A 16,557-nucleotide genomic window follows, 5' to 3' on the forward strand; every position below is an offset into this window, starting at 1 on the left:
TCTTTCTGAAGCTTTAAGCTTTCACATATATGAGCCCATGGGGGCCATCTTACTCAAACCAACACAAAGAGAAGAAACTATGATTGTATCATAGTTGAGCAGGAAGGAAACTAACTGAATTATTGGAGTTAGACTAGGTGCATGATCTTACAGCCCCATCATGTAATGCATGTGAAACACCATAGACCTCATCACTGGGAAAGGCCACTGTTTGGTTTTTCCTGTTGTAGGGTTGCTGGTCTATAGAGCATGTGGAACAGTACCTTGGCACTGATGAATTACCAAAGAATGACTTGATAACCTACCTGCAGAAGAATGCAGACGCCGCTTTCCTGCGCCACTGGAAACTAACTGGCACTAATAAAAGTATTAGGAAAAACAGGAATTGTTCTCAGCTTATAGCCGCATATAAGGTATCTATTGTGTTAAGATACTGGTTTGAGTGGGAATGGCTTGAGCTTCGTTTAGCTTGAAAACTGAGGGGCTAGGGCACAGTTCTGTGATAGAGAATGCTTGTGCAGTGTGTACCAGACCCTGGGGCAGATCCTCGGCACCAAAACAGAAAAGAAAGACAGCAGAAAGAACGTTTCAAGAGTTTGAATGAGCATGGTTCATCTGTCAGTGTTAAAGTCCAAATGCCGTTTGTGGCTGGGGATCTGAGCAGACCAGCTTGTGTTGGTTTCATTTTCTTTGGCAGTGTGGTTTTGAATGAATTTTTGTCTTGTATGATAAATGTTTATTTCAAAAAAAGGGAAAAATTTCAGCAGTCATATTAATACTAAGAATAATGAATGTTTTTCTTGAGAAAGTGATTGGTTGCTAATTTTGTTAATTGTCTGTTCAGGATTTTTGTGAACATGGAACAAAATCTGGGTTAAGCCAGGGGGCAATTTCTACTCTTCAAAGTAGTGATATTCTTAATCTGACAAAAGAGCAACCTCAGGCTAAAGCGGGCAATGGCCAGAACTCCTGTGGAGTGGAGGATGTCCTGCAGCTCCTTCGCATTCTGTATATAGTCGCCAGTGACCCTTATTCCAGAATATCCCAAGAAGGTCCGTAAGAAATCCTGTTTATTTCTAGATCAGTTTGAAAACAAGTCATTTTTCATTTTTATTAATTATGTTAATTAACTTTACAGATGGTGATGAGCAGCCTCAGTTTACTTTTCCACCTGATGAATTTACTAGTAAAAAAATAACCACAAAAATTTTGCAGCAGATTGAGGTAATTGCATGGGTGGCCTTTCTTAGTATGTCTTCCTCTCTTTTCTGCCTCTGATGATCTCTTCATTCCTTCTTCAGTAATAGTTCACATAGTCTTCTGTGTTCGTTATTAATTGTGTTCACTATTAATGCTCTTAGCACTAAGGCGTTGTTTGTTAACTTGCAGGAACCTTTGGCATTGGCGAGTGGGGCTCTGCCAGACTGGTGTGAACAACTAACCAGCAAGTGTCCTTTCCTAATACCATTTGAAACTAGACAGCTGTATTTCACCTGTACAGCATTTGGTGCATCCAGGTAGGAAGTGAGCCTTTTGATGTTTTTCGAATCAAGATGTTTCTCATTATAGAAGTTCGGAATGAGATAGAACACTGATCAGATTGATGGAGGGATACATTGTCTTTAGTTTTTGTGAAGGATTGTCTGTTTTCAGTTTAATGCATAATATGTTTTGTTGGTACAGCATGGATTGCATCAATTTCAATTTCTAATTTCTTTGGTGACTTAAAAATTCTCAGCAACATCAAGCTGAATGCTGGTAAATAGCATTTTATTTAGTGCTAGATTCTACCCCAGGGCTCCATAAATGCGGGCCGAGGTCTCGGTCACCGAGCAGCAGCTCCTCCTTTGCAGACATCGTTAGTGTGTGAATTATCTTCCACCTGACGACCTTTCTCTTTCTGTCTCATGGAGAGCGTGTTCAGTTTTGTTCTGTCTCCTCCTCTAGACCATAGTTTTACCAGGCGGGGCTTTTTAGCTCTTTTGTTGCCTGTTGTGGTTGAAGTACTTGAAACAGTGTGTATTACAGGTGTTAAATGTTTTGTCTTACTGGGTAAAGATGCTTGTCACCAAGCTTGAGGACCTGAGTTCAGTTCCTGGGACCCATGTGATAGAACCAGAGAACTGACTTCGGAGAGTTGCCCTGTAATCCCCACATGTACACTTGAAAACACACACACACACACACACACACACACACACACACACACACACACACTTTTTTTTTAATGTCTTGACTATTTTGACAGTAGCTGTCTGTGCCTTTCATAGTAATAAAGATGGCATAACCACTTTTTGGTTTCTCTTGACACTGTTTATATGTATTATATAATGCTTGTATCACAGACCTTTAATATTATTTGATAAAATAAAGAAGGAAAATATATAGCTAGTTCTTTTTCCGTTTGTTTAAGGCAGATGATGATAAATGAATTTTATGAATTTTTACTTAATAAATTGCTATTTGAAAATTAACTAGTTAGGCATATTGGCTTTCAGCTATAATTCCAGCACTCTGGAGACTAAAGAAAGAGGATTGTTTAGGTAAAAGACCAGCCTGAGCTACATAGTGAGTTCCAGGCCATCCTGGGATACACAGTTAGACACTGACTCAAAAAAAAAAAAAAAAAATTACCTGACTGAACACTTTTTTAAGATTCTAACTGAACACAACATTGTGCATCTATAATCCGGGGAATTGGGTGATGGATATAGGAAAATCCTGTCTCAAAACAACATTACAAAATAATTGAAAGCTGGGTTGCGGTGGTGCACACTTTTAATCCCAGCACTCGGGAGGCAAAGCCAGGTGAATCTCTGAGTTTGAGTCCAGCCTGGTCTACAGAATGAGATCCAGGACAGGCTCCAAGGCTACATGGAGAAACCCGGTCTTAAAAAAAAAAAAAAAAATAATAATAATAATAGAAAAATAGTCCCTTCGGTCTGTGCCTTCTGGGCTGGTTTAGCATTCCATTCAAGTGCTCTGAGGACTCTGGTGTTGTATTTCAGAGCAATAGTGTGGCTGCAGAACCGACGAGAAGCCACGGTGGAGCGAACAAGGACCACAAGCAGTGTAAGGCGAGATGACCCTGGCGAGTTTAGAGTTGGTCGGCTCAAGCACGAAAGAGTGAAAGTGCCACGTGGTGAATCACTGATGGAGTGGGCTGAGAATGTCATGCAGATCCACGCAGATCGGAAGTCAGTTCTAGAGGTAATCTCTGTAAAGGAAGGGCACTGGGTGATCTGTATCCTCCATGGTGTAAAACCCTGGCAGAAAAACAGAGTTCTTTTCTCTGTGCAGAAGCATTTCCCAGCAGAGCATCTCAGAATGCTCTCTCTTGTCTTGATCATCAACGTCTAGGTTGTAACCCTTTTTTTCACCAAGTCAGACTGAAGAGTACACACAAAGGAATCCTTTGGCTAGCCACAGCATATCCTCCTGTGAAGCTGCGTGTGGATAATCTGTGTTTCTGGAACAGATGGTCCTTTAGTTTTACTTCCCCTGCATTGGGGTGCTATGTACTTACTGCTGAGATGCTGTCCTGGTCATTTCTGTTTGGCTCATTTACACAATGACCTATGACAGATGTGAATAAGCTACTTTGATCTTTCACATCACAAACTGGTCACAACAGATGTGATAAACCTCTAGATGTCATGGTTTTTTACCTTTACTTTACGTACAAATTCTCTTTGCTTTTATCCTGTTGTTCCATCACATTCTTTTTCTTCCTCCTCCTCTTCTTTTTTGTTTTGTTTTTTGTTTCTTTGAGACACAGTTTCTTTGTGGAGCCCTGGTTGTGCTGGAACTAGTTCCGTAGCCCAGGCTGGCCTTGAACTCACAGATCTTCCTGCCTCTGCCTCCTGAGTGCTGGGATTACAGGCGTGCGCCACAACTGCCTGGCTCATTGCATTTTTTTTTCTACCTAACGATTTCTTAACTTCTGTATTTCCTGATGTGCTGTTTAAGTGTCATTTTTTAGATCAGACCGAGTATTCAGAAGCCTCCAAGGTGACTGCTAAAACTCACAACTCGGGGATTTAGGCTTTTGGTCATAAAAACCCAGGTGAAAAAAACCTGTATACCATCCTTTCTTCAAGCAAATGCTTATCTGAGATTTGCTTTCCTCTGATGGGAAGATTTATTTATTCTGCGGGGTTGTAAGATAGACTCTCCAAAACTGTTATGACAGCTAATATGTGCACAGTACTCAGCACAGTGCCTGATGGTCCAGTAACGGAAACTGAAAACTTTAGGACCCCAAAGTCTTGTGTCTGTTGCTGTTCTGAGAAGGGAGATGCTACTGAATCAGATTGGGCGGAACTGATTCATTGAACAAACAGGATGCGCCAGGCATAATGGTGCAGGACTGTCTGTGAGTTCGAGGCTGGCCTGGTCTACAGAGCGGAGCTGCTCCACAGAGAAACCCCGTCTCTAGGTAAAACACCAACAAAACCAAACAAAACGTTGTACAAAGTGACCCTTTCTGTACCATTCTTCTGTTGTTGTTGTTTTAGGTTGAGTTTCTAGGAGAAGAAGGAACTGGCTTGGGACCCACTTTAGAGTTTTACGCGCTTGTGGCAGCTGAATTCCAGAGGACTGACTTGGGGACTTGGCTCTGCGACGACAACTTTCCAGATGATGAATCTCGTCATGTGAGATTTGTTTGTTTGTTTGTTTTTTCTGAGGCAGGGTTTCTCTTGTAGTTTTGGAGCCTGTCCTGGAACTCACTCTGTAGCCCAGGCTGGCCTCCAACTCACAGAGTTCTGCCTGGCTCTGCCTCCCGAGTGCTGGGATTAAAGGTGTGCGCCACCACTGCCTGGCGAGATTTCTTACCTTGTGTTTTGAGTTATGACTGCTTCCACACAAATGTTAAAAGTAGATTGTGCCAGGTTTTCTGGCTGTACTTGGTTTTTAAAATATTTGTAAAATGTGTTTACTTATTTTATGAATATGAGTATTTTCTGTATGTATGTATATGCCCCACATGCATCCTAATGCTGGGGGAGAGCAGATGTGGACGTTGGATTACCTGGAACTGGAGATAATAGGTGCTGGTGACCCCGTGTGGGTGCTGGGTACCGAACCTAGGTTCTCTGCAAGAGCAGCCAGTGCTCTTAACGCTCTGAGCCAGCTCTCCAGTCCCCTGGCTGTACTTTTAAAGATTGTTATTTGTTTTTATTTAAGACCTCATCCTACCCCAATACTGAGGCTTAAACCCAGTGCTTTATGGATGCCAGGAAACCAATTTACCACAGCGCCTCATTGCCAGCCCTTTTTAAATTAAAACAAAACCAAAAACTCTTTCATGGAGAGAGGGAGATGGTGAGGGGAGGGGGGAGGTGACATGTGGAGGTCAGAGGACAACTTTCAGAAGTTGGTTCTTTCCTACTGCATGTGGGTTCCAGGGATTGAACTCAGGCCAGCAGGCTTATGGTGAGTAATTTAACCAACAGAGTAGAGTCATCTTGCTCACTTTCAAATCTTGTGTTGCATCTGTGTGGACAAGTGTACGCATGCAGTGCTATGTGCACATGCCATGTTGTGTGTGGAAACCAACTTGTGGGAAGAGTCCGTTCTCTGCTTCTACCATAGGGGTCATAGATACTGAACTCAGGTCATTGGTGGCCAGTACTCTAAACCAATTAGCCAGCTTGACAGCCCTAGGTTTTGGGTTTTGGAGATAAGGTCTCACTGTTTTGCCCAGGCTAGCCTCTTCTTTTATTATTGAATAACCTTAGTGCCATTAAAATATTTTTAAGGGATTAAATTTGATTGCCAAAGTTAATTAATGTTCATACATGTGTAGATGACTAAATTTTAAAAAATGTTTCATATGTATGTCTTTTTTAGATGGTAATGGAAGGTTTGGTAACTTGTTTTTATATGTTTATTCATATATTGTGTTTCCTTTCTGAACAATAGGTTGATCTTGGAGGTGGATTGAAGCCTCCTGGATACTATGTACAGCGGTCATGTGGACTGTTCACAGCGCCATTTCCACAAGACAGTGATGAGCTTGAAAGGATCACAAAACTCTTTCATTTCCTTGGAATTTTCTTGGCCAAATGTATTCAAGACAATAGACTGGTAGACTTACCTATTTCTAAGCCTTTCTTTAAACTTATGTGCATGGGTGACATCAAAAGCAATATGAGCAAACTGATCTATGAGTCACGAGGTGACAGAGACTTGCACTGTACTGAAAGTCAGTCTGAGGCATCGACAGAAGAAGGTCATGACACTCTCTCAGTGGGAAGCTTTGAAGAAGATTCAAAATCGGAATTTATCCTTGATCCCCCCAAGCCCAAACCCCCAGCCTGGTTTAATGGAATTTTGACTTGGGAAGATTTTGAACTAGTAAATCCTCACAGGGCCAGATTTTTAAAAGAAATTAAAGAACTTGCTATCAAGAGGCGTCAGATTTTAGGCAATAAAGGTCTTTCTGAAGATGAGAAGAATACCAAGTTACAGGAATTAGTACTCAAGAATCCATCAGGTTCTGGACCTCCACTTAGCATAGAGGATTTAGGGTAAGATTTATGTATTCATTCTTGGACCTAACAAATGAGAAGTTAAAGGTTTCTGTTTCTCTGTCCCTGTGGATCTGTAGCTTATGAGTAAAGTCTGAAGCACATGGATGGATGCTAGAAGATACTGATTATCTGTGTGAACCTCTAATTTATGATTATAGAAGATAACACTGTATCAGGTGTATGGCTTGGTTGGTAAGGTGCTTACCTAGTGTGCATACAGCCCTGGGTTGGATCTCCAACACTGCATAGAACCTGGCATGGGGGCAGGTGCCTATAATTTTAGTGCTGGGAAGGTGGAGAAAGGAGAATCAAGAATATAAGGTTATCTTTGCCTACATAGGAAGTTCAATGCTAGCCTGGGATACATAAGATATGGCTTTGAAAAAGAGAAAACATTAATCATTATATTTTTGGAGGATTATCTGATAGCCTACTGTGCAAAGGTCAGAAATGATTGGCATATAGCCTTTATTGACTGTTGTCAAATAACTCTGGTACTGTAGTCTTGATACATTTCCTGTACACAGAAGTGTCATACCTTCAAGTACATTTGCCTGTGTTTTGAGATTGGTTCATGGCTTTCATATTTCCTTTTAAATGTTTGCTAGTAATTGTGAGAACTAGTGTTTGATAAATGGTTATACACTTATAACGCTGCATGCGTTTTAGTCATAGGAGGACCCACGTATACAGTTAAAGTGGACTTAACGTTCTGTCGCTTGATTTCCTCATTGTATCTTTCCTATATCTACTTATTTTTAGTCACGGATATTTACCATTGTGATACACTTGCCTACACTATTCAGTAAAGTGACATGCTGTGCAGATTTGAGGCCAGCATTAATGTGCTGTGTGTGTCATAGAGCCTGGGTGTGTAGTAGAATGTACACTTAGATTTGTTTAAGTGTAGTTTATGTTTGCACAACAAGAACATTGCCCAATGACACACGTCTAAGAATGTTTCTCTGTCACTAGGGCTAGATAACTCCAGCTGTGGTGGTACATGCCTTTACTCTGAGCACTGGAGCTCAGCGTTAATTAGTGTGGTCTTCATAGTGAGTTCTAGGCTGGTCACCAGGGCTGTACAGTGAGATGTTGCCAAAGAAAAAAATTAGCCGGGCGGTGGTGGTGCACGCCTTTAATCCCAGCACTCGGGAGGCAGAGGCAGGTGGATCTCTGTGAGTTCAAGGCCAGCCTGGTCTACAAAGTGAGTTCCAGGAAAGGTGCAAAGCTACACAGAAATCCTGTCTTGAAAAACCAAAAAAAAAAAAAAAAAAAAAAAAAAAAATCGAGATAACTATATATTAAAGGTTTTTTTCCCTCTAAATATTATGTGTGTGTGTGTGTGTGTGTGTGTGTGTGTGTGTGTGTGTGTGTGTACACTTTGTATACATTATAAATAACAAATGAAGCAATATTTTCTTCCCTGAGACAAATGACTTACAAACATGCTCCTATAATAATTCACTGTAGAAATCTTGAGTTTGATAATTTTTTTTCCTTTTGGAGCACGTGAATCATGACAGGCTATGTTTCTATGTAGTCTTTGCAAAGCCAGAAAGGTTTGCACATTGGTCTAATAGTTTTCGTGCACAAGGTTTTGCCCTTAAAGACTTAGTCTCTTATCAAGGCCCTGGGTTTGATCCTCAGCGTTTCAAGTAAATAAATGCTGAAACTTGGGTATGCCTGATTTCACTGTAAGATGGTGTGTAGGTTTTTGTTGGTGGAGCATGGGGGCATTTGTGATTTTTGCAGTACTGTTATATGTAGCAGACTTGATTTTGGGCCACCAGCCAGCTCCCAAACCATGTCATAGAGACTTATTAGTTATGAATGCTTGGCTTTAGCTTAGGCCCATTCCACTAGCTCATATAACTTATTTTAACCAGTTTCTCTTCATGTACATTTTGCCCTAGGGCTTTTTACCTTCTTTCATTCTGTATGTCCTACTCCATGGCTGGCTGGCTGACAGGCTGCCTGGCTAGCTCACCTGGGTGTCTCCCTCTCTTTCTAATTCATTCTCCTTGTTCTCTCTCCTATCTCCTCCTGCTTATCTGTGCCCGCCAGCCCTGCCTGTCCCTCTACTGCCTAGGTATTGACCATTCAGCTTTTTATGAGACCAATCAGGTGCCTTAGGCAGGCAAGGTGAAACAGCAGCACATCTTTACATAATTTAACAAATGTAGCATAAAAAGTGTAACACATCTTTGCCTACCTATTAAAGTAATATTCACAGCAGTTACAAACACTGACAGTTGCTGAATAGTAATCTCGTCCTTTTGAACTTTCAGTTTAAATTTCCAGTTCTGCCCTTCTTCAAGAATATACGGCTTCACAGCTGTGGATCTCAAGCCCAGTGGTGAAGATGAGGTAAAGATCTGCTCTTGTCTAGTCGTTAGACTCTGAAAGATGGTCTTAGCAAAGCCCGTTACCCTGGGTAACTGGCTCCATAAAGTGAAGTCAGCTAATCCTGGCAAACTTTCCTTTGCAGATGATCACAATGGACAATGCAGAAGAGTATGTGGATTTGATGTTTGACTTCTGTATGCATACGGGTATTCAGAAACAGATGGAAGCCTTTCGAGGTAATTTGAAAGGACGACGCAGTTCCTTTTCCTTTGACGTTAACACCACTGCTGCTGAGTATCATTGAATTTGCCTGTAGGTTCTGGTCCTCTAGATAGTTAGGTCTCGCAGCGTAGTCAGGACAGGTAAAACACTAAGCTGTAGTATATATACCTTCTGCTAACTCCTCTAGAGGAACTGAGACTTCTGGCCCTCACCCTCAGGTCTTCATTTGTAAGTGGACATAAATTAGTACACATGCTGTATTCCATGATGAGGGTGAATTATACTGTAAATCATTTGAAAACATGAACACAACCTTGGCTGCTTTTGTGACAGCTGTCAAGGTCAGCCTGGATAGTTACAAGAACTGAGAATTTGGCTATTGACTACAGTGAGCAATATTCTTTGTGCTCACATTAGTGTGGGGGTGTGAGGATGTGGGGATTGCCCATGGCCCATCTTACTGTACGAAGATTTGGGTTTTCAGTTGAGCATTTGGTAATCATGTCTTAGGAACTGAGTTGTGTGCTTTGTTTTTTATGTTTCTGGTGTGTATGTAATGTAGATGGATTTAATAAAGTTTTTCCAATGGAGAAATTAAGTTCCTTCAGCCATGAGGAGGTCCAGATGATTCTCTGTGGCAATCAGTCACCATCCTGGGCAGCAGAGGACATTATCAATTACACCGAACCTAAGCTGGGCTATACACGTGACAGGTATGTGTTGATGATTTCCAAGGAACAAACTTTTTCGTGTCTAACAATCAACTGACAGATTTTCCAAGAACTGTAATTTAGAAAACTCCATTCCTAGTCTGGAGGCAAGTCGTGGTGTGCCAGGATGACTCATGCTTAGGCTCCTTGGCTCACGAGTTCATTGTTTTTTCAGTTGGAGAAATTGTAAACCCTTAGGCTACATTGCATGGATGTGAAGGTTTTACTGAGTGTAACAGAGAAGCACCCAGGTTGAAGTCCAAGTGAAATCATGTGGTCTTCTGTGTAGACTCTCTGGTCTGGTTTCTTCTAGCAGGGTGATTATACAACCCATCTGCCTTGTGGCATCTTCGTTGATAGGTAGTGTTTCGTTTTACTTCAGTAAAATATGTCACAAGACTTGATTATTTTACTGATGAACATAGATCATGTACACTCTGATAAATGTAGCCTTATCTGGTAATTATGCAAATGTATCTTCAACTGTGATTTTTGAGCTTGTTGTGTGTTTAATCTCATACCTCATTGTTTCAGTTCGTACTCTGGTGTGAGAGAATGAATGCCTTTGATGTTTTAAAAGTGCCATGTCAGCCCATTATTACCTAACTCAGCGGTTAGACAGTCTTGATCTTTAGCATGTGTATATTGCTGGGGTCGGGGCGTGGGGGGGTATTGTTGACTTAACAGAGTAGTAGGAGTATGTCATGTTTTCATGTCACTCTATGGCCAGATCAACACAGCTCTGTTTTTGTCCTTTCAGTCCTGGATTCCTCAGGTTTGTGAGGGTTTTGTGTGGCATGTCCTCCGATGAAAGGAAAGCATTCCTGCAGTTCACCACTGGCTGTTCAACTCTCCCCCCGGGCGGACTGGCTAACCTGCACCCCAGGCTGACAGTTGTCCGAAAGGTACCAGCTAGTGGAGGAGACAAGTGGAACTTGATTACAGTAGCTTAATCTGGAGACAGTGGGAGAGAGGCACTCACGCGGTCTGTGTTCCCTGCCTTGCTCTAGGTTGATGCTACTGACGCCAGCTATCCATCGGTCAACACCTGTGTCCATTATCTTAAGCTGCCTGAGTATTCCTCTGAGGAGATCATGAGAGAGCGCTTGCTGGCTGCTACAATGGAGAAAGGCTTTCATCTCAACTGAGGTTGGAATGCAGAAAGGAGACCGCAGAGACAAGTCGAGGGAAGCCTCTTGTTGGTTTGCGGAGAAGTGTGTGATCCTCACACTAATGACACCTTGCCTCGTGTCCCACCTCTAAGGCTTTGAGAACATGTGGAGTAAGTTCCTTAGCTGCTAATGACAAAGAAATCCCTTAGCTACCCAGCCAGCAGGGACTCAGCACAGGGAGGGACTGTGCTGCTGCTTTACAAGGGCTCACGTGACTGGAAAAGGTGGTTCTACCTAACTGTTCCACAGAGCAGCCGCCTCTCAGCTCTTCAGTGCTCACTGGAAACTCTAACTGTGTTTGTATCAAGTTGTCATCGTTTCATACTCCGTACACTACAGTTGCCATCACTGATCCCCGTTTTGCTGGCTCCTTAGCTCCTTGGTCAAACATACTGCTTCCTCCCTTCCTTCAAACATAGAGTGTTAATGAGCATCTCAGGCTTTTTCTTTTCCTTTTTAATGATGCCTGCACTACCAGAGTATTCTAGTGTTCTCTATTGGTTCAGCACATAATCATGCACAGCCTTTTTATTTCTTTGAGGTGGGAGTTTATTTTTTGTTCCTAAATACCATTCTATAAAGATGAAATTCTAAAGTGTGTTTGTGCAGATCAAAAATAAAGATATATTAAGGGAGGGAAACACTGGTCTAGGTGCAAGGCACACTCACAGCAACTTTTATGTTTGGTTGTCTTTTCTTTGTATATTATAAACATTTATTTAACTTGTTGCAGTTTGACGTAAATTTCTGATATGTATGCTCAACAATAATCATTAAAATGTTTGCAGCGTAGAAAACTGTGTCATGTCACCTTTTACTGCAGTCAACAGACCTGAAAACTCAACCAGACAGCTCTTTTTTAATCTCTTCGCAATAGTGTAAATTACTTTGTCTTGGAACTCACTCTGCAGACCAGGCTGGCCTGACCTCAAACTCATATACCACCCGGCCGTATATTACTTTAAAAATAAAAATAAAAAAATAACATTTAAAACAAATGATTAAAGGCAGTGGTGGTGCACGCCTTTAATCTCAGCACTTGGGAGGCAGGTCTCTGAATTTGAGACTAGCCTGGTCTACAAAGCGAGTTCTAGGACAGCCAGAGACGTAACACAGAGAAACCCTGTCTCGAAAAACTTTAAAAAAAAAAAAAAAAGATAGACAAACCAACAGGAGGGAAGAGCTTCAGGAGAAGGCACAGGAGCCAGACCCAGTAATCCATGTCCTCAGGTACCATAAGAAGACTTAAGCTGAAAGCTGAATTATGTATGCAGAGGATCTACCTAGTGTGGACCGGTGTAGGCCCTGTGCTTGCTGCTTTAGTCTCTGTGAGTTCATGTGAGCTTTGCAACTCCAGTCCACCAGTAAAATCTATTTCCCTGCAAATTTCATCTTGTCTTTTTTTAAGAACTAAGTAATATAAATATCTGTACCACATCTTCTGTATTCATTCTTCTTTTGAGGGACATCTAGGTTGTTTCCAGTTTCTGGCTATTATGAATAAAGTTGCCATGAGCATAGTTGAGCATGTGTCCTTGTGGTAGGATGAAGCATCCTTTGGGTATATGCCCAGGAGTGGTGGTATTACTGGGTCTTGAGGGAGGTTGATTCCCGTCTTTCTAAGGAACTGCCATATTGATTTCCACAGTGGTTTTACAAGTTTGCATTCCCAGCAGCAGTGGAGGAGTGTTCCCCTTGCTCCATATCCTCATTAGCATGAGCTGTCACTTGTGTTATTGATCTTAGCTGTTCTGACAGGTGTAAGATGGAATCTCAAAGTAGCTTTGATTTGCATTTCCTGGATGGATAATGAAATTGAGCCTTTTTTAAAAAGTGTTTATCAGCCATTTGAGTTTCCTCTTTTGAGAATTCTATGTTTAGATCTGTACTTCATTTTTAAAATTTTGGGGTATTTGGTATTTTAATATCTAGTTTCTTGATTTCTTTATACAGTTTGGATATTAGTCCTCTATTGGATGTGGAGTTGGTAAAAATCTTTCCCCATTCCATAGGCTGCCACTTTGTCTGAATGATGTGTCCTTTGCCTTACAAAAGCTTTTCTTTTTCATGAAGTCCCATTTATTAATTGTTGATCTTAGTGCCTGTGCTAACCGGTGTTCTGTTCAAGAAGTCTTCTACTGTGCCAGTGAGTTTACGGTTATTCCCCAGTTTTTCTTCTATCAGGTTCATTGTGTCTGGTTTTATGCTAAGGTTTTTGATCCACTTGGACTTCAGTTTTGTGCAGGGTAATAAATACGAATCTATTTGCATTCTTCAACATGCAGATATCCAGTTTGACCAGCACCATTTGTTGAAGATGCTGTCTCTTTTCTAGTGTGTATTTCTGGGTTCTTTATAAAAAAAACCAGGTGTCCATAGGTGTGTAGATTTATGTTTGGGTCTTAAAATTCGATTGCATTGATTAATGAGTCTGGTTTTTTTTTTTTTTTTTACCAATACCATTCAGTTTGTATTACTATACCTTTGTAGTACAACTTGAAATTTGGAATGGTGATACCTCCAGCAGTTCTTTTATTGTTCAGGATTGTTTAGCTGCCCTGGGTTTTTTTTGTGTTTCCATATGGAGTTGAGAATTGGCCTTTCCAGATCTTTGAAGAATTTTGATGGGAATTGCATTGAATCTGCAGATTGCTTTTGGTAGGATGGCCATTTTTACTATGTTAATCTCACTGATCCATGAGCATGGGAGATCTTTCTATCTTCAATTTCTTTCTTCAGAGTCTAAGTTTTTATCATACAGTTCTTTCACTTGCTTGGTTAGAGTTACACCAAGATATTTTATATTATTTGAGGCTAATGTGAAAGTATTGTTTTCCTGATTTCTTTCTCAGACTTTTGGTTGTTTGTGTATAGGAGGCTGCTGATTTTTGTGAGTTAATTTTTTATCCAACTACTTTGCTAAACGTGTGTTTATCAGCCATAGGAGTTCCTGGATGGAGTTTTTGGGGTCACTTGTGTATACTATCATATCATCTGCAAATAAAAATACTTTGGCTTCTTCCTTTCCGATCTGTATCCCCTTCATCTCCTTCAGTTGTCTTACTGCTCTAGCTAAGACTTCAAGTTCTATATTGAATAGGTATGGAAAGAGTGGACAGTTTTATCTTCTTCCTGATTTTAGTAGAATTGCTTTGAGTTTCTCTCCATTTAAGTTGATGTTGGCTATGGACTTGCTGTAAATTGCCTTTATTAAGTTAAGATGTCCCTTTATCCCTGATCTCTTCAGGACTTTTATTGTGAAGAGGTGTAGGATTTTGTCAAAGGCCTTTGCTGCATCTGATGAGATGATCATGTGTTGTTGTTTTTTCTTTCAGTTTGTTTATATGGTGGATTACATTTATTGATTTTTGTATATTGATGGTCCCTGCATATCTGGGATGAATACTTGATCATGGTGAATGATCTTTTTGAGTATTTTTGCATGTATGTTCATAAGGGAAATTAATCTGTAATTCTCTTTGTTGAATCTATGCGGTTTTGAGTATCAGGGTAACTGTGGCCTCATAAAATCTATTAGGCAACATTCCTTATATTTCTGTTTTGTGGAATGAATAATTTAAGGAGTATTGGCATTAACTCTTCTTGAAAGTCTGGTAGAATTCTATGCTAAAACCGTTTTGGCCCTGAGCCTGTTTTGGTTAGAAGACTTAAAATGATTGATTCTCGTTCACTAGGGGTTGTAGGTCTGCTTAAATTCGTTATCTGATCTTCATTTAACTTTGGTAAATGGTACCTATTGAGAAAATTAACCACGTGGTCTTTTAGATTTTATAGTTTGGTGGTGTACAGATCTTTAAAATATGTCTTTATGATTCTCTGGATTTTCTCAGTGTCTGCTTTTTTTTGTTTTGTTTTGTCTTTAGTTTTTCGAGACAGGGTTCTTCTGTGTAGTTTTGATGCCTGTCCTGTATCTCACTCTATAGACCAGGCTGGCCTTGAACTCATAGAGATCCACCTGGCTCTGCCTCCTGAGTGCTGGAATTAAAGGCGTTGTGCACTACCACCAACCACCTGGCCTCGCTGTCTGTTTTTATGTCCCCCTTTTCATTCTGATATTGTTCATTTTGATCTCTCTGCCTTTTAGTTAGTTTGGATAAGGGTTTGTCAATTTTACTGATCTTCTCAAAGAACCAATCCTTGGTTTCATTGATTCTTTGTATTCTCTTTGTTTCTATTTTATTGATGTCAGCCCCTAGTTTCATTATTTCTTGATGTCTACTCCTTTTGGGTGTAATTTCTTTTTGTTTGAAATCTTTCAGGTGTGTTGTTGATAGTAGGAGAGCTCTTCAGTTTAGGTTTTTGTTGTTGTTGTTGTTTTTCATGTAGGCACTTAGTTCTAAGAACTTGCCTCTTAGAACCTCTTTCTTTGTGTTCTATATGTTTGGGTGTGTTGTGTATTCATTTTCATTCAATTCTAGAAAGGCTTTTATGTCTTTCTTATTTTTGTCCTCAACCATTTTCATTGATCAGTTTCCATGAGTTTGTAAGCTTTCTGTTGTTTTTGCTCTTCAGTTTTAATCTGTGGTGGTCTGATATGATACAATCTGTTTTCTTCTATCTGTTGAGACTTGTTTTGTGTCAGAGAATAGAATCAATTTTGGAGAAAGCTCCATGAGGTGCAGAGAAAAAGGTATATTCTTTTGTGTTTGGGTGAAATGTTCTGTAAATATTTGCTAGGTCCATTTGTCTGTTAGCTCCATCCTTTGTCTGTTTAGTTTTTACCTGGATGACCTGTCTATTGGTGAGAGTGGGGTACTGAAGTTTCTCACTATCAGTGTGTAAGGGTCAATATGTGATTTAAGCTGTAGTAATGTATCTTTTACGAACTTGGGTGCCCTTGTTTAGGGCACAGATGTTAAGAATTTAAAGACCATCTTGGTGGAGCTTTCCTTTGATGAGTGTGTAGTGTCCTTCCCTGTCTCTTCTGATTAGTGTTGGTGTGAAGTCTATTGTGTTAGATATTAAAGTGGCTATGCCAGCTTGTTTCTTAGGTCCATTTGCTTGGAATATTTTTTCCAATCTTTACCGTGAGGTAATGTCTATCCTTGATGTTGAGGTGTGTTTCTTGGATGCAGCAGAAGAATTGGATCCTGTTTTGTATTCATTCTGTTAGTCAGTGCCTTTTTTTTTTTTTTTTTTTTTTTTTTTAAATTTTGTGTTCATTGGTGTTTTGCCTGCATGTATGTCTTGATAGTGTCAGAAGCCATGGAACTGGAGTTACAGACAGTTGTGATCTGCCATGTAGGTGCTGGGAATTGAACCTGGGTCCCTGGCAGAGCAGCAGCCAGTGCTCTTAACCACTGAGCCATCTCTCCAGCCCCTAGTCTGTGTCTTTTTATTAGCCAATTGAGATTATTGATATTGAGAGAGATTAAAAATCAAAGATTGTTGATTCTTTTTATTTTGGTAGTGGTGGTGAGTGTGTGTGTGTGTGTGTGTGTGTGTGTGTGTGTGTGTGTGTTTCCTTCCTTTGGTTTTGCTACTCTGAGATTATTTATTCCCTGTGTTTTCATGGTTGTAGTTGACCTCCTTAGGTTGAAGTTTTCC

General features: G+C 40.5%; 1 protein-coding gene across 8 annotated transcripts in view; it reads left to right on the forward strand.

The window, feature by feature from the left end:
* The window catches only part of Hectd1 (HECT domain E3 ubiquitin protein ligase 1), a 92,268-nt gene extending 80,482 nt beyond the window's left edge, over positions 1–11,786 (forward strand). For 4 of the 8 annotated variants that reach the window (XM_076550689.1, XM_076550688.1, XM_076550690.1 and 1 more), the window contains exons 32-43: positions 231–413; positions 845–1,052; positions 1,139–1,224; positions 1,390–1,517; positions 3,009–3,210; positions 4,518–4,655; positions 5,926–6,533; positions 8,828–8,906; positions 9,028–9,121; positions 9,670–9,820; positions 10,578–10,722; positions 10,828–11,786. In XM_076550689.1, the coding sequence (XP_076406804.1) occupies positions 231–413; positions 845–1,052; positions 1,139–1,224; positions 1,390–1,517; positions 3,009–3,210; positions 4,518–4,655; positions 5,926–6,533; positions 8,828–8,906; positions 9,028–9,121; positions 9,670–9,820; positions 10,578–10,722; positions 10,828–10,965 (2,160 nt within the window). In that variant the 3' untranslated portion in view covers positions 10,966–11,786. The remainder of the gene's footprint in view (positions 1–230; positions 414–844; positions 1,053–1,138; positions 1,225–1,389; positions 1,518–3,008; positions 3,211–4,517; positions 4,656–5,925; positions 6,534–8,827; positions 8,907–9,027; positions 9,122–9,669; positions 9,821–10,577; positions 10,723–10,827) is intronic. The other 4 variants (XM_076550692.1, XM_076550693.1, XM_076550694.1 and 1 more) reach the window with 1 other exon arrangement.
* Positions 11,787–16,557: the final 4,771 nt, after the last annotated feature.

This window comes from Peromyscus maniculatus, chromosome 14 (assembly GCF_049852395.1).
Source record: "Peromyscus maniculatus bairdii isolate BWxNUB_F1_BW_parent chromosome 14, HU_Pman_BW_mat_3.1, whole genome shotgun sequence".
Taxonomy (NCBI): domain Eukaryota; kingdom Metazoa; phylum Chordata; class Mammalia; order Rodentia; family Cricetidae; genus Peromyscus; species Peromyscus maniculatus.